The 25,000-nt window shown below is 36.6% G+C and overlaps 1 protein-coding gene across 1 annotated transcript in view; it reads right to left on the bottom strand.

Annotated features, from left to right (window-relative positions):
• Positions 1-2,352: 2,352 nt before the first annotated feature.
• Positions 2,353-25,000, bottom strand: part of LOC119804487 (thymidylate synthase-like) — a 35,702-nt gene continuing 13,054 nt past the window's right edge. The window contains 2 exon segments of the mRNA XM_042054368.1: positions 2,353-2,489; positions 2,492-2,959. Coding sequence (XP_041910302.1) covers positions 2,353-2,489; positions 2,492-2,959 — 605 coding nt within the window.

Raw genomic sequence — 25,000 nt, forward strand, 5'->3', positions numbered from 1 at the left:
TAAATTGTGCTGAATTTCATTATTTAAAACACCCTTTATGGGTGTTTTAAATAATTAAGCAATTAAGACCAATTGTTGCCCCTATAAGGGATGCAGGCTAGATACAGAGCACACACACTGAGTGACACATGAACTCCTGTAACTCTAGCTCCAGAGGATGCTATTAAAAATATGCACATGTGCACGCGGTGTGTGCTCACACACGTGCGCGCATGCACACACGCACACACACACACACACACACAAAACAGGTCAATAAAAATGAAAGGCCAAAATATTTTCAGACAATGTTTAAAAATGAACAAAAAGCTGTAAGAATATGGATGTTATTCTCATTTCTAATCTGTGAAATGAAAACATTTTTCTTATTCATATTTCCAAGCATAAATAATTCTCATGCAAATATTAATAATAGTGATAAGCAAGTCCTTTGGTTTATTTAATGATAGATAGTTTACAAAGTACTTTACCAGAATTATTTAGTGCTATTATAAAACAACATTGTGATATATTTCCATCATTATCTTCAATTCATATATGGGCCACTTGGGACCCAATGAGGTAACAAGCTTTCTCAAGGTCATGTTGGTTTCAAATTATAAAGCAAAGCCAGAACCTTAATCCAGAAAATTCATTTTTGTGGTTTCTTATTAATGGAAGCAATAACAAGCTGTCTTCCAAGGCAATAGGCACTGTTCTAAATACTTGGCATAAATTAATACATTTAATTCTACAACAACCTTATAAGATATGTAAAATATGACTGTTACCTCCATTTTGCTCATGAGAAAATAGATACAGTTAAAGGATCTGTAAACAGCAGTCTTCAGAAGAAAATTCCCTACCCGATAGATACCACAATTCTAAATAATTCTAAATACCATAACATTAATCCAACTACTATTGCAAATTACAAAACTCTGATACCTGTGAAGGTTTTAAACTATATTAAAATTTTGCCACTGAACATATTTATAAGCAGGTATGTCAGTCTGTAGCTTCATAAAATGATGTGTTGTTATGTGTCAAAACATTCCAGCGGATGCAGCTGGCAATTCTGTTCACCCCAGATAGCAAACCCATGACAGACCAGTTGCCAACAAAGTCCGGCTTGGTGAACCAAACAGTTTTATTGGGGTTACTTACAGGAATATGTGTGAGGAATCATTTACAGGAGCAGAACTGATTCAAAGACAGCTACATCACCAAAGCCCACCCGTGCTGGGATCCTGGAATACATGGAATACCTTACAGACAATGCAACATGCTTGAGAGTGTCCTGTCCAAGTGCAGGTCCAAGTGACTCAGTTGGTCTAAACCGCCTACATGAAGATGAGCTAGTATCCAGTTCTTCCAGGGAGATGGTTTTCTCTCAGAGTATTCTTTGCAGTTTAGTTACCTTCTGTCAGGGAAGGAACTCTCAGCTTCTATTGCTTATTCTGGCAGGGAGGGGCATAGTGAATCTGGTCAGGTTCAGAGACTTCCTGAAGCTATTTTGAATTGTTTACCATCCTGCCTAAGGAACTTTCTGCAGGATAGAATATTTCAGTTTGAAAGGATATACAACAGATATGTTATCAGTGAGATAAAACAAAGTACTCAAAGATTAAAAAATGAATAATCCTTCTGTAACAAAATGTCAGCAACCAAATGGTTTTCATTTATCCTGAACTCAGCAGAAGCAATGAAAAGCTTCATTTGTATTTGAACTCTAAAGCATTCTTAGGGAGCTCCTAGAAACTCTCTGCATTAACTCAGTAACAGGAAAGAGTGAGCCAGCTATAGACCAACATTATTAATAAATTATTCTGTATCTGGAGAAACAAATATCTCACTGACATATGACATGGAAATGACAACAACAGACTAAAACTCTAATCTCAGTGTTCTCTAATCAGTAGTGAAGGAGGTTAATTCGAGACCTTTAGAGAGAAGAGGCGTGTTTTGTTTTGGTTTTTTTTTCCAAGCAACAATCACAACCAGCATTACCCTTTAGCTGCTGACAGGAAAGTTCAAAAATTCCATCATGTCCTAGTTTCTTGTACTTGATAAAGGTTAATAAAACACAGTTTCAGGAAAGCAACATTTCTCTGTTTCTTAATGCTCTGAAAAAGACAACAATAGGTTTTTCTTTCTTTCTTTCTTTTTTTAGGTTTTGAATTTGGTTTTTCTAGAGAGGGTTTCTTTATGTAGCAACACAGGCTGTCCTGGAATTCACTTTGTACAGCAGGCTAAACTCAAACTCACAGATCTACTTGCCCCTGTCTCCCAAGTGCTGAGATAAAAGGTACATCCCACCGATGCCTGGCTTGATAGATCTTATAGATCTGAAGGTTGATGAGAAGATTTCCTTTAATACATTATTGAGCTGATGATTGTTGGAGGAAGTACCATTAGGGGAAGATCTTTTGGGTTCTGGACACACATCATTATTCTTCTCTTGTCAGGATTGTCAGGAGTGTCAATCACTTTTTGCAGCTGGTCTACTATTGACCCCAGTAATCTGAATCCATATCTTTGTAGTCTACTCCAAAATGTCTCCACTGGAAATCATAAACTGGGCCCAGGTCCCCTTGCTGTTGTGCAGATAATCCCATGCTGTCCAGAAAATCTCGGGACCCATTGGCATCCCAGATTCTCACTCCTTTGGAGGCCAGTTCTTTAGCATTTGTGGATCCCTTGATAAACCACAGCAACTCCTTCAAAACACCCCTCCAGAACACTTGTTTGGTTGTGAGCAGAGGAAATTCATCTCTCAGGTTGTATGGCGCCTGCATGCCTAACACCAGCAAGGTGACGGTGCCCATGTGGTCCTCCTTGAAACAACAAGGCATAATGTGCTCCACCTGTCCCCAGATACTGCAGCTTCCCTGTCTCGGTGCCTCCAGGCCCTGCTGCTGAGCGGTGGACTGCAGCTCCAACTCGGAGCTGGTAACCGCCCCACACCAGATGATAGTAACTAGCAGGATTTACATTGTAGTCTTGTGGGAAGAGAATATCTGTGAATTGGCAATAGATTACCTATCAGAATTGCCACAGTAGCGGGACAGTGAATATTTTATGACATTTTAGAAATGATGTAATATTTCACCCAGGACCAGATAATTCTATGAGCTTGTGAAATCTTCAGATGTTTATCCTTTGACTCTTTAATCACTTGATCATTTTTTTAAAATGATCACACATTCTGGTTACCAGTACTTTCAGAAATTTGTAGAAAATATATTAGAATCAGTTCCTCTATAACTCAAAGGTTAGGGGACAACAAGTAGTGTAGATGATTGAATAAGAATCAAAATACACACTGATAGGCATAAATGGGCAAGATACATCAAGTTGACTTTTAGTGAGACTGACTTAACTCTATACCTTCAGGATCAAAAAACCTAATTAACATACCCATATTGGGTAGACTCATTTAGCAATATCACTTGTAGAAGATATCTGGTTTAATGTCAATGGTAGTATGTATTTGTCACAATATAATTTGTGTCAATTCCCCAAAGAACAAATGCTGTCTTTGGCTGCATGCATAAGTGTTTAGTGACTAAAATGAGAGCAAGGGTAAAAAACATTTCCGAACAGTAATTAACATTCTACTAATTTGGGGGTGTATTTAAGAAGGATGACGAATAGAAATCTACTTCGAATGGGATTATTTTCCAAGATGATAAGAGAGCCAGGGCTGTCTTACTTGTAGAGAGTAGACATTGAGGAACCAGGGCACCTTCCTTTCACACTTGGTGAGGTATGAAGCTGTTAGATGCTTATATTAAAGTGTAGTGTGAGCTGCAGGCAGGCAGGCTGCATTCCTGCCTGGATCCCGGCTGCCTGGCTAGTTTATGCCCTGAAATAACAACACACAAACTGTTTTCATTTAAACACTGCCTGGCGCATTAGTTCCAGCCTCTTTTTTGTATTTTTTATGGTTTATTTTTTTATATTTAAAAATTTCCATCTCCTCCCCTTCTCCTCCCCCTTCCCTCCCCTCCCCTCTACCCATATCCCCCTCCCTCCCTCTCCAGGCCAAGGAGCCATCGGGGGTTCCCTACTCTATAATAAGACCAAGGTCCTCCCAACTCCCCCCAGGTCCAAGAAGGAGATCAACCAAGCTGAGAAGGCTCCCACAGAGCCTGTCCATGCAGAAGAATCAAAGCCCAGCGCCTTTGTCCTTGGCTTCTCAGTCAGCCTCCACCGTCGGCCACATTCAGAGAGTCCGGTTTGGTCTCATGTTCCATCAGTCCCATTCCAACTAGAGATGGTGATCTCCCGTTAGTTCTGTCCCACCGTCTCCATGGGTGAACGCACCCCTCACGGTCCTGGCTTTCTTTCTCATGTTCTCCCTCCTTCTGCTCCTCATCAGGACTTTGGGAGCTCAGTCCAGTGCTCCAATGTGGGGCTCAGTCATTTTCTTCATCTATCGCCAGGTGGAGGTTCTATGGTGATATGCAAGAAATTCACCAGTATGGCTATAGGAACTGGCCTTTTCAGGCTCCCTCTCCTCAGCTGCCCAAGGAACTACCTGGGGGCGTCTCCCTGGAAACCCGGGAAACCCTCTAGAGTCAAGTCTCTTGACAACCCTCAGATGGCTCCCTTAATTAAGATATATGCTTCACTGCTCCCATATCCACCATTCCTGTATCCCAAGCATCCCATTCCTCCGAGCTCCCCCCATTTGCCCCTTCACGCTTTTCTCTCCCCATCTTCCCTTGGCCCAGTCTCTCCCCACCCTCAAGTTCCCAATTTTTGCCCAGCAATCGTGTCTACTTCCAATATCCAGGAGGATTACTATATGTTTTTCTTTGGGTTCACCTTCTTATTATCTTCTCAAGGATCCCGAATTATAGGCTTGATGTCCTTTAATTATGGCTAGAAACAGATTGTGAGTGAGTACATCCCATGTTCACCTTTTTGGGTCTGGGTTACCTCACTCAGAATGGTGTTTTCTTTTTCCATCCATTTGCATGCAAAATTCAAGATGTCATTGTTTTTTTTTTTTTTTTTTTTTTACCGCTGAGTAGTATCCTAACATGTATATATTCCACAGTTTCTTCATCCATTCTTCCACTGAAGGGCATCTAGGTTGTTTCCAGGTTCTGGCTATTACAAATAATGCTGCTATGAACATAGTTGAGCAAATGCTTTTGTAGTATGATTGGGCATCTCTTGGGTAAATTCCCAATAGTGGAATTGCTGGGTCCTGGGGTAGGTTGATCCCAAATTTCCTGAGAAACCACCACACTGCTTTCCAAAGGGGTTGCACAAGTGTGCATTCCCACCAGCAATGGATGAGTGTACCCCTTACCCCACAACCTCTCCAGCAAAGGTTATCATTGGCGTTTTGGATTTTAGCCAATCTGACAGGTGTAAGATGGTATCTCAAAGTTGTTTTGATTTGCATTTCCCTGATAGCTAAGGAGGTTGAGCATGACCTTAATTGTCTTTTGGCCATTTGAACTTTTTCTGTTGAGAATTCTCTGTTCAGTTCAGCGCCCCATTTTTTTAATTGGGTTAATTAGCATTTTAAAGTCTAGTCTCTTGAGTTCCTTATATATTTTAGAGATCAAACTTTGTCAGTTGCAGGGTTGGTGAAGATCTTTTCCCAGTCAGTAGGCTGCCTTTGTGTCTTAGTGACAGTGTCCTTTGCTTTACAGAAGCTGCTCAGCTTCAGGAGGTCCCATTTATTCAATGTTGCCCTTAATGTCTGTGCTGCTGGGGTTATACGTACGAAACGGTCTCCTGTGCCCATTTGTTGTAGAGTACTTCCCACTTTCTCCTCTATCAAGCTCAGTGTGTTCAGATTAATATTGAGGTCTTTAATCCATTTGGACTTGAGTTTTGTGCATGGTGATAGATATGGATCTACTTTCAATCTTCTACAGGTTGACATCCACTTATGCCAGCACCATTTGTTGAAGATGCCCTCTTTCTTCCATTGTGTACTTTTGGCTCCTTTATCAAAAATCAGGTGTTCATAGGTTTGTGGTTTAAGATCTGGGTCTTCTGTACGATTCCATTGGTCGACTTCTCTGTTTTTATGCCAATACCAAGCTGTTTTCAATACTGTAGCTCTATAATAGAGTTTGAAGTCAGGGATGGTAATGCCTCCAGATGTAACTTTATTGTATAAGATTGTTTTGGCTATCATCTGTAGAAGGAAGCGGCGGGCTGTGTCCCGCCACCCGGCTAGCTTTGCCCAAAATAATTACACAGAAACTGTATTCTTTTAAAACACTGCCTGGCCCATAGTTTCAGCCTCTTATTGGTTAATTCTCACATCTTCCTTTAACCCATATTTAGTAATCCGTGTAGCGCGACGAGGTGTGGCTTACCAGGAGAGATCTTAACCTGCGTCCATCTCAGAGAGGAGAATCATGGCACCTGCTTATGGCAACTGCCTGAAGCGTCTCCCCCTCTTTCCCAGAATTCTGTTCTGTCTACTCCGCCTACCTAATTTTCTGTTCTCTTAAAGGGCCAAGGCAGTTTTCTTTATTAATTAACAAATGAAAGTAACATAGACAGATAACTCTCCTCCATCACTGGGTTTCTTGTTTTTCCATATAAAGTTGATTATTGTCCTCTCAATATCTGTGAAGAATTTTGATGCGACCTTGATGGGGATTGTATTGAATCTATAGATTGCCTTTGGTAGAATTGCCATTTTTACTATGTTGATCCTCCCAATCCACGAGCAAGGGAGATCCTTCCATTTTCTGATATCCTCTTCAATTTCTTTCTTAAAAGACTTAAAGTTCTTGTCAAATACATCCTTCACTTCCTTGGTTAGAGTTACTCCCAGATATCTTATGCTATTTGGGGCTATTGTGAAAGGTGATACTTCTCTGATTTCCCTCTCTGCTTCCTTATCCTTTGTGTATAGGAGGGCAACTGATTTTTTGGAGTTGATCTTGTATCCTGCCACGTTACTGAAGGAGTTTATCAGCTGTAGAAGTTCTTTGGTGGAGTTTTTGGGGTCGCTTATGTACACTATCATATCATCTGCAAATAACGAAAGTTTAACTTCTTCCTTTCCAAATCAAATCCCCTTGATTCCCTTATGTTGTCTTATTGCTATTGCTAGAACTTCAAGCACTATATTGAAGAGATAAGGAGAGAGTGTACAGCTTTGTCATGTTCCTGAATTTAGTGGGATGGCCTTGAGTTTCTCTCCATTTACTTTGATGTTAGCTGTCGGCTTGCTGTAAATAGCCTTTATTATATTTAGGAATGACCCTTGTATCCCTAATCTCTCCAAGACCTTTATCATAAAGGGGTGCTGAATTTTGTCAAATGCTTTTTCAGCATCTAATGAAATGACCATATGGTTTTTTTCCTTCAGTTTATTTATATGATGGATTACATTGATAGATTTTCATATGTTGAACCAGCCCTGCATCTCTGGGATGAAGCCTACTTGATCGCAGTGGATAATTTTTCTAATGTGTTCTTGGATTCAGTTTGCCAGTATTTTATTGAGAATTTTTGCATCAATGTTCATGAGTGAGATTGGCCTGTAATTTTCATTCTTGGTTGAGTCTTTGTGTGGTTTAGGTATCAGGGTAACTGTAGCTTCAAAAAAGAAATTTGGCAGTGATTCTTGTGTTTCTATATTATGAAATACCTTAAGGAGTATAGGTACTAGGTCTTCTTGGAAGTTCTGGTAGAATTCCGCATTGAAACCATCTGGTCCTGGGCTCTTTTTGGTAGGGAGGTTTTTGATAACAGTTTCTAATTCTTCGTGACTAACAGGACGATTTAGAGCATTTACCTGGTCCTGGTTTAACTTTGGTATATGGTATTTATCTAAAAAACTGTCCATTTCTTTTACATTTTCCAATTTTGTGGCATACAGGCTTTTGTAGTAAGATCTAATGATTCTCAGAATTTCCTCTCTGTCTGTGGTTATGTACCCCTTTTCATTTCTGATCTTATTAATTTGCATGTTCTCTCTCTGCCATTTGATTAGTTTGGCTAAGGGTTTGTCAATCTTGTTGATTTTCTCAAAGAACCAGCTTTTTGTTTCATTGATTCTTTGGATTGTTTTCTGTGTTTCTATTTTGTTGATTTCTGCCCTCAGTTTGATTATTTCCAGTCTTCTACTCCTCCTAGGTGAGTCTGCTTCTTTTTTTTCCCAGAGCTTTCAGGTGTGATGTTAAGTCACCAATGAGTGATTTCTCCGTTTTCTTTAAGTGGGCACTTAATGCTATGAACTTTCCTCTTAGCACTGCATTCATTGTGACCCATAGGTTTGAGTATGTTGTGTCTTTGTTTTTATTAAATTCAAGAAAGCCTTTAATTTCTTTCTTTATTTCTTCCTTGACCCAGGTGTGGTTCAGTAGTTGACTGTTCAGTTTCCATGAGTTTGTGGGCTTTCTGTGGGTAGCATTGTTGTTGATTTCTAATTTTAATCCATGGTTATCCAATAAGACACAGGTGGTTACTAATATTTTTTTGTAACTGTGGAAGTTTGCTTTGTTACCAAGTATATGGTCAATTTTCGAAAATGTTCCATGAGCCACAGAGGAGAAGGTATATTCTTTCCTATTTGGGTGGAATGTTCTATAGATGTCTGTTAAGTCCATTTGGTTCATTACCACCATTAAGTCTTTCAATTCTCTGTTAGGTTTCTGTCTGATTGACCCGTTCATTGGTGAGAGAGGATTGTTGAAGTCTCCACCTATTAGTGTGTTTGGTTTGATGGCTGCCTTGAGTTCTAGAAGTGTTTCTTTTACATAAGTGGGAGCTTTTATATTAGGGGCATAGGTATTCAGGATTGAGACTTCATTCTGAAGGATTTTTCCTGTTATGAGTATAAAATGTCCCTTTCTATCTCTTCTGATTGATTTTAGTTTGAAGTCAACTTTGTTAGAAATTAGTATGGCCATACCAGCTTGTTTCTTAGGTCCATTTGCTTGATAAACCTTTTCCCAACCCTTTACTCTGAGTAGGTGTCTGTCTTTGTGGTTGAGGTGTGTTTCTTGTAAACAGCAGAATGTTGGATCCTGTTTTCATATCCAATCTCTTAGCCTGTACCTTTTTATAGGTGAATTGAGTCCATTGATATTAAGTTATATTAATGACCAGTGGTTGTTACCTCCGGTCATTTTTTTTTTGTAGTAGAGTTTGTGTGTTTCCCTTCTTCTATTGTGCTGGTGAAGGGTTGCTAGATGCCTGAGTTATTGTGGGCATTGTTGGACTCCTTGGTTTGTGATTTTCCTTCTATTACTTTCTGCAAGGCTGGATTTGTGGCTAGGTATTGTTTAAATTTGTTTTTGTTCTGGAATATCTTGATTTCTCCATTGATGGTGAATGCAAGCTTTGCTGGGTATAGTAGTCTAGACTTACATCCATGTTCCCTTAGTGTCTGTAGCACATCTATCCAAGACCTTCTTGCTTTCATGGTTTCCATTGAGAAATCAGGTGTAATTCTGATAGGTTTCACTTTTATATGTTACTTGACGTTTTTCCTTTGCAGCTCTTAATATCTGTTCTTTATTCTTTATGTTTTGTGTTTTGATTATTATATGGCATAGGGATTCTTTCTTTTGATCCAGTCTATTTGGTGTTCTGTAGGCTTCTTGTACCTTCATAGGAACATCCTTCTTTAGGTTGGGGAAGTTTTCTTCTATAATTTTGTTGAATATGTTTTCTGGGCCTTTGAGTTGTAATTCTTCTCCTTCTACCCCAATTATTCTTAGGTTTGGTCTTTTCATGGTGTCCCAGATTTCCTGAATGTTTTGTGTTAAGAATTTGTTAGATTTGTTTTGTTCTTTAATCTGTGAATTTATTTCCTCTATAGTATCTTCAAAGTCCGAGTTTCTTTCTTCCATCTCTTGTATTCAGCTGGATATACTTGTCTCTGAAGTTTCTGTTCGTTTACTCAGAATTTCCATTTCCAGTCTTCCCTCAGATTGTGTTTTTTTCATTACCTCCCTTTCATTTATCAGGTCTTATACTGTTTCCCTTACCTGTTTGATTGCTTTTTCTTGTTTTTCTTGGGTATCTTTGAGAGATTTATTTATTTCGTCTACCTTTTTGTTTGTCATATCCATTTCTTTATGGCAGTTTTTTTACCTCCTGTTTAAGGTCCTCTATTATTTTCATGAAGTACTGTTTAAGGTCGGTTTCTTCTATATCTTCTGGAGTAGGGTGTTCAATTCTTGTTGTTTCCGGATGTCTGGATTCTGGTGATGTCATGTTGCCTTTCATGTTGTTGGAGGAGTTCTTGCATTGGCGCCTACCCATCTCTTCCTTCAAATGGAGCCGGGAGGTGCTTGCTGTCTTAGACTAATCTTTGCTGTGACTGAATCTGGTTGGATCTCCTCAGTGCCAGAGCAGGAGCTATTCCTCGGGGCACAATCTGAAGAAGCCCACACTCCCTTGCAGGAATCCTCAGACCTCCCTGGAGGCCAGAGTCTGACCCCTTTGGGTGGATGGCCTTAGTACAGGAGCAGGACACCTGAATAAACTAGGGAAGGCTTGGGAGAGGCAGGGAAGTGAGAAACAAAGACAAGCCTGCAGTGGGAGCTGGGGGAGGGGGTGTGCTCTCTTCCAGGGCAAGTTGCCCCACGGTCGCACTCACTCACCAGTCCAGATGGAACTCCACTGCACAGGATCAGGGATTCCTGGCAGCCCAGGGATGCTGCCCGGACAAAAGGGCCAAGGTGGGGGCAGGGCGGGATGGATTATCATACAGCGAACCTGGCAGCACAATCTGAAGGAGCCCGCACTCTGTTGCAGGAATCCTCAGACCTGCCCGGAGGCCAGAGTCTGACCCCTTTGTAGTTCCAGCCTCTTATTGTCTAATTCTCACATCTTGATTAACCCATTTCTAATAATCTGTGCAGCACCACGAAGTGGTGTCTTACCGGGAAAGATTCAGCATGTCTGACCTGGTGGCTGGCTTCATGGCGACTGTCACAGAGAGGAGAGGCAGGGCAATTGCCCAGAGAGGAGAGGCATGACAATTGCCTTACTTCCCTCTTCCCAGCATTCTGTTCTGTCTACTCCACCCACCTATGTTCTAACCTATCAAGCCAAGCAGTTTCTTTATTAATTAACCAATGAAATCATCAGATAGATAGAAAACACACCTACATCATTAAAGGAATGATATTCTGTCTTTCTTTTAATTGCCACAAAGTGGGAAAATAGAAGAGAAAAGAAAAAGTAATTATTTAAACCAAGTAGGTTAGGAGACATTGCTTAATGATGGGGAAGACTACTGGCTGCTCTCAATACCACCTGGTTTCAATTTCCAGCACCCACAAGGCAGCTAACCGTCATCCATAACTCCAGTTCCAGGGGATCTAATGCCCTCTTCTTGCTTTCACAGGCACTACATGTTTGAGGTACATACAAGCAAAGCACTCATATACATACATACATACACACATACATATATACATACATACATGAATGCATGCATTGCAAAATCCCAATATAAATGCCAGGAAAAAAACAAACTAAAAGAGAAGGGGTGGCAGTAAGTGGTGTGCTGTAGCGGTGGGCTGTGTTCCTGCTGCCCAGCTCTCAGCCTCCTGGCTAGCTTATGCCCCGAAATAACAACACACAAAGTGTATTCATTTAAACACTGCCTGGCCCACTAGTTTCAGCCTCTTACTCACATCTTGACTAACCCATATCTAATAATCGATGTAACACCATGAGTGGTGTCTTACCGGGAAAGATTCAGCATGTCTGACCTGGCGGCTGGCTCCATCACATCTGTCTCAGAGAGGTGAGGCATGGCATCTGCCCAAGGCATCTGTCTCACTCCCAGCATCCTGTTCTGTCTACTCCACCTACCTAAATCCTGCCCTATCAAAAAGCCAAGGCAGTTTCTTTATTAACCAATGAGAGTCCTCCATCAGTATGTCACTTTAGTTTAGTGTTGTCAGGAAAGGGCTTGAAAAGTAGAGATGAATTTTGAGTGAACAACTATATCAGTGCAACAAGTAAAGCCCATGAGAATAACAATTTTATACCAGTTTATTTAAAGTCTAAAATATGTACCAATATGAATGATGCTTATGGAGAGGGAAGAGAAGTATTATATATGAAGGTGCACATGCACATAAACTTATTATATATACAGTCAGCTCTTATTTCTACAAATTATACATTTGTACATTCAGCTAACTTTGTACAAGTCACTTAAAACTAAATCTACACTAAGAACATTATTCTATGAACAATATGATATAGTGCTTTTTATCCAGCTTTTGGGTTTTAAACATTTTGAATATTAAGCATTATGAGTAATCTAAAGGTGATTTAGAATGTATGAGAGGATGTATATATTGTGTAAATAAACAACAAATCATTTTGTAGTATATGGAACTTCATTCATAAACTACTTCATATTTTTAATCCATGTTTTTTAACTCTTTCATTTTTTTAGTCATTTTCCTATTCGATTTTTGCTCTTCTGCTTAAAATTTCTGCCCAATTACTTCCGTTGACTTATTTTCTGTGCACCTATGGGTTTAATGGACATTTATCTTATATCCTGGATATTAATCCTTGATCTAATGTGCAAATGTTTTCTATTAGATAGTTACTTGCCTCTCTGTTTTCTATATGATGTCTTTTAATATAAAGAGGTACCTAAATGTGAGGAAGGTAAATTACTGTGACGTTCATTTAGAAATTACTTAATTTTATTGAATAGAATTTGTCTTTACAGACAAAGTCATATTGGCTTAGAATAAAGTAAAGAAAGGGAATCTAAGAACAAGTCTTGAAATATTCATATTATAATATTTGTAAATAATAGTATAAACCAATATAGAAATTAGAGAAGCAACCAGCAATAATAACCCTTATTCTACAGAATTTTGGAGAGTTTCCCCACTTCCTTGGTTAGGTTTATTCCTAGATATTTTATGTTTTTTGAAGCTATTATGAATGGGAGTGTGTTGCTTATCTCTTCTGTATGCTTGTGGTGGAGGCTGGGCAAGTTGACTCCGTATTCTGCCACAGTGCTGAATTTGTCTATAATTTCCAGTTCTCTGGCAGAGTTTTTGGGATTTCAAATGCATTGTATCAATATCATCTGAAAATCGAGTTTCATTTCTTCTTTCCCTATTTATATTCTTTTAATTTCCATTTCTGTGTATTAGTATGATCTAGCATTTTAGATTCAACTCATTATTAATGAACAGGTAATTATAAAAATAAGTTAGAAAAATAAAATAATGTGCATTTCCTTATGTATTGCTTTACCATTTCTTATTTTTGCTTCTTTTTTTTTTATTGTTCCTTTTTGTCATCAGTGGAAGTATTTTATCTGCTAAATTTTATTCCTTTGTGCTTTCTGGATTTTAATGGATTATATACTTTCAAAACACTAGCAGATATTGCCTTTACCCTTTTCAAAACCTCTACTTCATTGTTTTCCATATATATTAAACTCCACAGTGAGCCCATATCTTTCTTATTTCAATAGAGAAATTGAGACACATTTAAAACACTCTCCTTTCATTAAATTGGTCCCCATTTTATAATGTAGTTAACAACTAAATCCAAATTATTGTTATTGTGCCACTATTTATAGTTTATTTACTTGTTAATAATATTGAAATAATTTGACTTTATTTATGATTAATTTTAGATGCTACAAAGACTTATTAATTATTCAATATCAGTTTGGTTCTATCTTTCCCCTTTCTGTATATGCTATCTTTGCTAAACATATCAGTCAATGTGAATATTATTCAAATAACTTTTGAGTATACTGCAGGACACTGTAGTCTGCTTTTTACACTTATAGCTGCATATGCAAGCCTTGGATTGCAGTATTTTGATGTATCTGAAAATATCACACCATCCTTTTTCTCCATTTTGTGTTTCAGTTAAGACATGTGAGAAAGATTTCACTTCAGTTTTAATTTAACTTACATTATTATTCAGATGACTGTAGCTATTTTATGTCCTTAACAAAGAAAAGCAGAACGATCAAAGAAATCACTTATGTATGTTTATATGTGATTCTTTTCACAATGATTTTTTCACAGGTTCAAATTTTCCGAAATACTTTAACAGTTCAAAATAGGTTACTTTTGATTAGATTCCTTAAATGTCATTATTTCCTGCATCTTCTCGGACAACATTTGCTTGTATTTGTCTATATTTAATATTTTATCTTTTGATATTATATACTACACCTTTCTACATTGTGATATAGTTCTTAAGTCTGTCAAGCACATTATTGTTTCAACTAAAGAATTCTATTGTAGTATTGAAAGTTGTTTTCTTTTTTTAGAAAAAAAAAATCTATGTGCCTGTTTTACTCAAGTGCTTAAATTTTCATTTAAGCAACTGCAAATTTTCATTGCTTCTGGCTTTTTTTCCACATGTCTTATCTTTACTTCTATTTCATCGATTTTAAAAACTGTTAAGAATAAAATAATTCCCAGTTCAGTTGGCTCACATGGCTGACGAGGAAGGCTGACTGAGAAGCCAAGGACAATGGCACTGGGTTTTGATTCTACTATATGTACTGGCTTTGTGGGAACCTAGTCTGTTTGGATCCTCACCTTTCTAGACCTGGATGGATGGGAGAGGAACTTGGACTTCCCACAGGGCAGGGAACCCTGACTGCTCCTTGGACTGGAGAGGGAGACAAGGGGGAATGGGGAAAGGGAAGGGAAATGGGAGGAGGGGAGGAGGGGAGAATTTGTAAAATTATATAATTTAATTATAAAATTTAAAAAAAGAATAAAAAAATTCCTTTTGGTTTCTATAATATTGTGATGTTCTGTGTACAAAATATGTGAAGAATATTTAATTGAAGTTTTTCCATACAATGTATTTTGATCATCCTCTTTGCCCATCCCCAACTCCTCCATATCTTTCCTATTCCTTTACCTACCCATCTTCTCTCCTGAAAAAGAAAGACCTAAGAAAAATAAACAAAAATAAAAATCAAAATGAACAAGCTAACTTAAAAACTGAAAATAGATAAGAAAAAAACATATACCAAATCAAATAGCACAGAAAAAAAAAAACAAATCAATCAATCAAACAAACAAACAAAAACACCAAAACTAGAGTCCATTTTCTGGGCCTGGTACCTACCTTGATGTGTGGATGAAATACCTATTGAAACTCCACTGGAGAAAACTGATTTCCAATTTCCCATCAGGTATCTATTGCAAATATCTTCAAGATTACTATGGATAGGGCTTTGTACTTCCCTTTCTCAGTGCTTGGAAATTGTCTGACTTGAATCTGTACAGGTCTTGTGTATGCTGCTCCAGTCTTTGGAATTCAAGAATGCTAGTGCAGTCTCATTACTGGTATTTGGTGGGTTATTTTTAATATTTCTACTACAATTACAAGTTCCCTAGTAATGGATATAGACCGATTCAAGCTAAATTAGTATCCAAAGATTAAAACTTTAGCTAAAACACTTTCAGTCTAAATAATGTTTCTTTAATATGGGAAGCAATATAGTTTTGTAATATGTAAAAGTTTTTTTGAATATTTATTTTTTGTTTGCTTCTTTTACTCCTCATACAAGGTAATTTTATTTTATGGTGTAGAAGATAATGAACTTACATGCAAAGATACACTATTAGCATTGATTCTTGATGGTCTGCTGGTGCTCAGTAGATAGAAAGAGTGTGAAGAAGGTAAGCTAAAATGATGTAACTTTGTGACTTAAGGGATAGTTAAGCAATCAGTAAAGATATAAAGTTTCCTCATAGGGAGAATGTATTAAAAACAAAATTGGCTATCTTCCAGTTTCAGAATGGATCACACAAACAAAGTAGAGAGTCTAGAAAATCTATATTACCTTTATTTAAAGATTTGGTCATCTCACAAATAATTAGTTTGATGGGCCTGAAAGTATCTGTTGACTTGCCTTGATATAGCATGTGACATGTGCTCAATAAATCCTCCTTTCACAGTAGTGACCACGGTGCAGAAAAGAAGAAATAGCACCAATTGACAAATTAGCTACCCAGTTGACATCCATTACCACTGAATGAGCACATGCTGAATTCCAAATTCTCCTCAGGATCACAAAATGTAATGCTTATAAAATAAACTTCATGTGATAAAACATCACAAAAGACTTCCTTGACTCTGATTCCCTTCCGTTTTGTTTTTGATATCTTCATATCATTCTTCTTTCCTTTCAAGGGAGAGAAAAAGGAAATGTGAGATATATGGGAGATAGAGAACATTTCTAATGTTTACCAGTGATAACTGTGGTATATAAACAATAGTTCTTTGCACAAATCTGCATGATGCCTGTTGAATCAAGACACTTTGTGTGTATGTGTTTGTATATGTTTGTGTATGCTTGTGTATCCATGTGTGTATGACAGTGGAAGCCTTCAGTTGATGTCATGTTTTCCTTAACTGTTCTCTCCTTTATGTTTTCAAGACTGGGTATCTCACTGCACTTGGAGCTCACTGATTTTACTTAACTGGTTGTCTCCTGATCTACCAGTATCTTTCTGTCTCTTCCCCTACCAAGCACTGTGATGCCAAGCATTCATCATAACACATGGGCTTTGGTGTGCATTATAGAAATAGGAACTTAGGTCCTCATGCTTTTGCAGCAAGCACTTTGACCAGCTGAGTCAACTATCTAGCTCCTTGTCAGTATACTATTGTTTGGAAAATCCACACCCATTAGTTGATATACCTTATTTATATAATTTGTGCTATGATACAGGAGTTCACTAGCTGGAATTGAAACTTTAAGGCACAAAAAGATTAAGTCAGATAAAAAGCTGCTTTCTGATTCTTTACAGAAAAAATATGCTGACTCCCAAACAAAACTGCTAATCTACTATAGCTTGAAAGCCCTATCCTCATTAAGACTCCAATATTCATGTCTTGATAAACTTTAATCTTTTCTCCCATAATGTCATTTGTATATACTTATGTCATTTCATTAATAATTCTGCCCAAATAAGAGCACTAATTTAATACTTACTAATAATATATATTACTGGGTAAAGTGTACATAGATTCTGTACTAGAATACATCAAAGCTAAAAGAAATCGATTTTCAAGAATTTGCTTGCATAATATGACCTTGTCCCCTACTACCTTGCTCTCTGCCCACTGTGGTTTTGGCACATTAAAGTATTACCCCTCCTTTAGTTTGCCAATCATGTTCATGCTTTGGAAGTGGATACTCTGTGTTTTCTGGGATAATTTCACTGCCTTTGTTCATCACTGTCTTCTACTTGTGTCACACAGACAGTCTTATTCAGTCACCTACTATACAATATTATCCTTTTTTTGTAAATTCACTCTCATTTTAATGTGATAATTTTTATTCATTATTCTGACATAATTGATTTTATTTACAGAAGTGTTGGCATCATGAGAATATTTCACTATGATTGATATTATAATACCACTGCATATCACAGTTTCAGTAGCATAGTATGTATTCAATTAATATTTACAGAATCAATGAATAATGGATCTAGGAGATACATAGGAAAAGGGCTGTTTTGGAAATCAGTGGTAGAGCTTTAGAATGGTAATGTGCAAGAGCCTGGGTTCTAAACTTAGTAGTGCAAAACCAAAACATGGACACCCTTAACAAAATTAGATAATTTATTTACATAGATAATTATAGTAAATATAATTTCAGTAAATATAAGTTCAGTAAACTTTGAACTAATTTGCCTCCTTTTCAAACTTGGGTTTATCATTTACAAAACTGAATAATTAATAATACATATCCTGTAACTTGATATATTGATTAAAGTGCATATAAAAGTTTGTTCAACTTCAAGTATGTAAAGACAATTATCACTTTGGATGCTTTCCTAATTGCTTAGAACCGAAGCACTGAAAACTTGATTATAGCTATAAAGTAAATGCATTTCCATTATAAATCAGATTATATATATAACAAATGAAGTGGTAAACTAATATGCTATTATTATTACAAATAGAATCCTTTCAAGTAGAAATATTAAATGACTGTTGTCAATATATATGTGAGTATGTTAATATATGTGCATATATATATATACAATATATACACAATATGTATGGAGAAAGGAAGGGGAGAAGTTATACTTTGTCTGATTGTTCTACAACTGTTTCTTTTTGAAACCTCTTTTCATATTTTCTTTGGAAATTATAAGTGGTCTCTAAACAAAGGTCTTGGCAGGAACCAACATGGACAACTCTTTCCCATTACTTTCTGAAATGTTGAACACCCAAAGAATGAATATGAACATCTTAGCTTCTTGAAGTTTTGTTCTGTTCTAAGGTCAATACAAGTCATTCTTTCACCTTAATATAGCTTTATAGTTTGCATGTTTGATGTATTACATTATTAAAGTGACTAAATGTTCTACTTTCCTCAGGACCGAAGGAGTTACTGATATGCAATCAAACCTGGATAGAGTGATAATGCTGCCTTTTCATATATGTTTATGTAGTCATATGTGCACATATATTAATGTAAATGCAATATTTAGGCTAGAAATCATGAGGTAAATCTGATGATATATACATATGTCTCCAAACTGTTTTAAATACCATCTTTTCCTAAAAATTTCCTAGAAACATGTGTTGTGCAATTTCTTTGAACTATTTTTTGCCCTTTCTTCATATTATATTTGAATCTCATTTCCCAAGACTTAGTACCTAAAAATCATGAGCAAGCATAAATTCATTTTGTAGGAATTCATAACAAATGCCTATTCCTGCTTCTGTCTGTTTCAACTAACTGACAAGTAGTTTGCTATTAAAATAAGGCAAAAATCTTTATTTTTGCTATAGAAATCATGGGATAATTATCATGTATAGTCTTGTTGGAGGCTGAGCAATTTTATTCATTTAAGTGATGTGTGCATCTTTAACACACTGATGCAGAAACATAAGACTACTTTATCATTTTCATTAATCAATGCTGTTACCTTTACTTAAATGCTTGGTTCATTAACTCCAGTTCATTGTGATGAATCTTCAATCTTACTAAAAGAATGAAGCTATACTTTGCAGTAAGAAAATCAACAGTCCCTAAAGTTTTACCAAAACATATTTGAATTTGCTTCTCTTTATTTTATTCACTGAAAATGGAATGTAAATTGAAAGAATTTTCAAAGAGGGATTATAGTGTCTCTCACTCAAACTCAGGCAAAAATTAATTCAGTGGGTCATTCACAAAATGAAGATGTGAAAGAACTTGGGCATATTGAGAATAGGAGTACCAGTGGGACAGGGTGTGAAAAAGGAGAATGGAGGATGAAAAGACTGAAATTCATCATGGATGTGTCTGAAACCAGGGCTGGAGTGATGGCTCAGTAGTTGAAAGGATCAACTGAGCAAGTGTCCTTGTGGTGTGATTTTTAGCTGTAAAGTAAAGGATAGTCACTCTACATTCCACAGAACCAGAGAGGCAAGGTAACAAAAAGATCACAAGGGGGGCATTCAGATCTCCCTGGAAAGGTAAAACAGAGGAGATATCCTCAAAGAATTGGGGGGCAGTTGAAGGCAGGAACATGGGGGAATCGAGTAGTGAGGGATAGAGGGGGATAATACTGAAAGGACAACTGTAAAGGGAGGCACTTAGGATCAAGTAGAAAACTGATGGAAAGAAAACTCCCAGGAAACTACAAGAATGACCCCAGCTAAGACTCTAAGCAATAGGGGATATGTAACCTGAACGGACCATTTCCTGTGACTAGGCAAGACTTCCAATGGAAGAATTGGGACACCAACCCAACTACATAACCTTCTACCTGTGTTCAGTTTCCAGAATCCCACATGGCATCTGTAAACTCTGATTACTGGAGATCTTATGCAATGCTGTCTTCTGACATCCATGGATACTAGATATGTAAGTGTTACACATACATACATACAGGCAAAACATTAATACACATCAAATAAAATCACTCATACACATCAAATAGAATCTTTAGAATGTATGAAACTGCAAAAGAATAAAAGAGGGATTAAATGTTTAGTACTTTAAAATGTGCTAAAGTAAGTCTGGCAGTGGTGACACATGCCTTTAATCCCAGCAATGGGAAGGCATAGACAGGTGGATTTTGAAGTTTGAGGCCAGCCTGGTCTACAGAGTGTGTTAAAGGACAGCCAGGGCTACACAGAGATACCCTGTCACAAAGAAAACAAAACAAAACAAAAAAAGTACTAACATAAGTTTGAAAATAAACAGTATTGAAATAACTCCTGTATGATATATTTCTATCGAGTGTTTTTTTCTCTATATAGTTTGCTATCCTCCCATGTCCTCTTGTCCTCAATATTAGCAAAGTCATTCAGGAAACTCAAACTCCTTTAACAGATCCTAGTAGTTATCAATCAAGGTATTTGCTGAAGGATGGCATTCAAGAAATGTTGGTTCAACAACTGAAGAAATTTTGGAGTTGTAGATTTGTGCTGAGAATGTGCTAGGTGATACTCCCTTGCCCCCTTCACTTCCTCTCAAATTCATGATCTCTTCTGATTTAATATTATTACATATATATGTATACACACATATGTATGCATGTATATATGTATATTCATATATGTATATACAGCTTACTAAGTCTATTTAGCATTGCTCATATATGCATTATTCAGAGTTAAACCCAATGAAATTAGACTACCTATGTGGGAACTTGTTACTAGAGAAAACTGATTGTCATTTCTCAGCAACCATTGACTGTCTGTAGCTCTTCTAAGAGAAGGTCTTTGTGAAGAGACTCCTATCTAAATTGGCATGTCAATTGCTGTTGTCATCATGCATATCTTGTTTTAAAATGGTTAGTTATAATAATTTCGTTTTCCAGTGATCTTTTCTGGCCACTGTAGATTAATAATGATGAGTGTCTTCTGTATAGAAAATATTTTCACTGAATTTTAACATGTCTTACTACATCTCAACGTTTTCTGAATAATTTTACCAATTTTTCTAAAGTAGATTGAAGTCTTTATCTTTCATTGGGGCTCCACTTTTATCATTTTAAATGTCAAGTTGACTAGTCTGTGTTATGTGAAAATTCAAAATATTTAATGCCAAGTTAACCTCCCAAATAAAACAATTTTCTCATATTATTTATGTATTATTTTTGAATGCATGATCTATATGTATGTGTGTGTTTCTGTGTTTGTAAGTGAATGAGGGTATACACATAGAGATTAGTGAGCAACCTGCTGTGTCAGTCCTCACCTTCCTCCTTTGAGATAGGGTCTTTGTTGTTCACTGTTTATGTATGTCTAGCTAACTATCCTAACATCCTACAAGCTTCCATAGATTCTTTTATCCACTTCCCATATTTCTATAAGAACACTGGAATTAGAGATGTATGCTACTGCAGTGATCTTCCATGGGTGCTAAAAATGTAATTCTTGTCCTCATGCTTGTGTGTCACGTGCCAAGAATTTTTCTCATAGAACCATCTCCCACCCCTGGACTCTTCATCTTTAACAAGAATCCCAAGAGTGTATTGATTTTGGCTATTTTATTCTTTGCTTAATATAATCAGTGCTTAGTACGCTGCCTAACCCTTGGACAATCTTTGGTATTCGTTCCAAGGGTGAACATTCTTGTTAGAGAACAACTCTGTGCTTTGGAAACAGAAATTTTCTGAATCATCTGTATGTTAGAACTTGACATTAAATACTTAGTGGATCACATCAGATTCAAACTATTTGATTATTTTGTAGGCTTGTGGTGAGATGGCCATTTTTACTATGTTAATTCTACCTCCTCAAGAGCATGGGAAATCTTTTCACTTTCCAGTCTCTTCTTCAATTTCTTTCTTCAAAGATTTAAAGTTCTTGTCATATAAATCTTCCACTTGTTTAGTTAGAGTTACTCCAAGATATTTTATGCTATTTATGGCTATCGTAAAAGGTGATGTTTCTCTGATTTCCTTCTTGCCCATTTATCATCTGTGTACAGGAGGGCTACTGATTTTTTTGAGTTAATTTTGTATCCTGCTACATTACTGAAGGTGTGAGTTGTAAATCACAATCCCAGAGAACCTAGACAACAATGAGGACCCTAAGAGAGACATACATGGATCTAATCTACATGGGAAGTAGAAAATTACAAGATCTCCTAAGTAAATTGGGAGCATGGGAACTATGGGATAGGGTTGAATGGGAGGGTAGAGTCAGGGAGGCCAGCAGAGAAAAATGTAGAGCTCAACAAAATCAATTAAAAATGCTTATTTTGGCTCAATAACTTTTGAAGATTGCTGTCATATTTCTGATGATTTTGTATGGTCATTCTAGAAAAATATTAATTATGGGTACTGCATGAGGCAGACAAAATATCAAGTGTAAAGTAGCTTCCTTGGTGCCTTTGTAATACCTTCCACAATACATGTATGTATTTAATGTATATATAAGGAAGCAATACAATAGATTAATTAAACATAAGTTCATGTGGATAGTAATTGAATTCCTATTGGCAGTCTGTTATGTAGTGATACTATATTACTCTAAATTCCAATATTCACTAAAAATCACATTTGTTCATACATACATATGTATAGATGACCACAATATAAGAGGAGTCCAGTTGGAGTCCAAAATACACTGGCCCTGAAACACTAGTCATTTAGTGCTCAGAAGCGAACAGATGCTATACTGACTGTCATTTTGGCAAGCAATATCTGCAGGCAGCAGGTGAACTAGATACTGTCCTGGTGTTAGAGGGAATTTCATTTCAAATTTAAGCCATTCAAACTGAGCCATCCTCTTGGTAGTCAGATTGCAGTGCACTGATAACCTAATACTGAAGAGGAAGCAATGAAAATCCCTTTATCACTCTAAGGCTTTTGCAGGAACATTTGAACTAGAGGACTATTAAGAGATACAGGACAGGAAAAATATGTCATGCTCTAGTAATTGACCTTGACATGGACATTTAAGAAATTTAAAGGTCAATATGATAAAAAAATAAATAAAAGTAGATATTATATAACCAAGCAATAATTTTTACCATACCATCTATCAAAGCCCTTTACTTAATTCTGGGTGTTGAGATGAAACATCACGTTTTTATTGAAATATATTCTCACTCTTCCAGACATTTGAAATATGTCCTCATTGAAGGTCAATAAAGCAAAGTTTATCTGTTTAGCTCAAACAACTTATTTCAATTGAAAAATGTCTTAATTCATGCTAGAAATCTTAGTCCTTCATGACTATACAGTAAAAGTATATGGCATTTCAGATAATTAATTTGATAGAGAATGTTCTTGGTATATAGTTCCAGGAGGACACAAGAAGACCACAGCAATGTACCTAATGACGACTGAAGATAAATGGCTTTTAGCTTACTGTCTTAAAACTGTGGTGTGTCATACTGTGATTAATGGTTTTATTTTGCATTCTTTTCCCCACCCCTTACCCAGCCTCAGCCAGCAGACTTCAATGCCTTGCTCTTTTAAGCTTTAGACATAAGGTACAGATTCTTCATTCCCTGGGTATGCTCTTGCCTTTGTTTTTGTGTCCTGTGGGTAGCAGGCTTAGTGCCCACTGATAAATGCTTATTCATTCATCATATCTCCATTCAAATATCACCTCCTTTGGGAAATTTCCATTAAATAATTCCGAAGTCCAAATGAGCTAATTTTCCTCTATAAATTTCATGGCACATTCTTTAATTGCAGTATGTATCATATTGTGAATGATCATGGTTTTCTAAAATCATTTTTTTTAGGTTAAGGGCTCACATATGCATTAAATGTTTTCTTAATTTAATTATACCAGACCTCATTTCATCAAAATTTTAAGAAACCAAAGGCTCCTTAACAAGAAATAGGTGAGAGACAAGTGGGAAACATGGTAACCAGGGTGGGAAATAGAGACGCGAATAACCAAGATTAGGTCTGTGGTATCCATCTTTATTTTTTAATGAAACCAACAAAGTGATAACTACTTAGAAGACAAAGAGCATAGCTGGAATCTATCAAACATCTATCTATCTATCTATCTATCTATCTATCTATCTATCTATCTATCTATCTATCTATCTCTATCTATCTATCTATCTATCTATCTATCTATCTATCTATCTATCTATCTATCTATCTATCTATCTATCTATCTATCTATCTTTTCATTGAATACACTGAGTTATTTTCAATACTTCTGTACAATTTTTTATTTACTATCATTGTTTGTATGTATGACTTGGGTGTGGATGAACATATGACATGCAAAGGATGTCAGGGTCAAAGAGCAACTTTTGGAGCCATTTCTCTTCTTCCATATTTAGATGGGTTTGAGAGTTCCAACTTAGGTCATAAGGCATACACAGAATGTTCTTTGCCTACTGAGTAATCTTGCTGAGCTCTACTAAGCACTATTTTAACAAATCATTAAAATCCCCTATTTTCAGACTTATCTTTTAGCCACTGACACCATAATGTCTCCTAACAAGCATGGGAATTCACCAGATTAATTTCTTCCAACAACTCTTACTTTTGAATTTAGGAACAAAGGCTTAAAGAGACCAAGCAGTGTTTCTTTCATGGTTAAATTTCTCAAACAGTGAAATCAGCTCTCTGAATTACATCTACAAAATGACAAAAATGAATGGGAACTCGGTATTCATTTAGCTCAAAGTTCCACAAGAAAATGAATCTAAAGTAAATCTGAATACAGTGTACTAAAAGTCATTTTTCATTTTCATTAGGTCAAGTTCCCTGATGTTCTTTTTATGTTGTTTTTTTTTGTCTATTCACAATTGGTCAATTTCTGTAGAAATTTCATGCATTATTAAATTATTTGATTTATTTTGCCTTCCATGTCTGTGAGAGTTTCTGAGTCTGTGGTTAGCTCCTTACAGATCAAGAAACTGGTATTTTCTGTTATGCCATGCATGGCCTTTGTAGCTGCAGTATTAGTTTGGGTCACTGGTGTAAACTATTTATATTATGAATGGATGGTATGAGAACATGTTTCCTCATTGCATTTCAGAGTGAAGTTGTTTTATACATTCCTGAAAAAAATGTCAATGTCTGTCATATATACCAGA

The sequence above is a fragment of the Arvicola amphibius genome, chromosome X (assembly GCF_903992535.2).
Source record: "Arvicola amphibius chromosome X, mArvAmp1.2, whole genome shotgun sequence".
Taxonomy (NCBI): Eukaryota; Metazoa; Chordata; class Mammalia; order Rodentia; family Cricetidae; genus Arvicola; species Arvicola amphibius.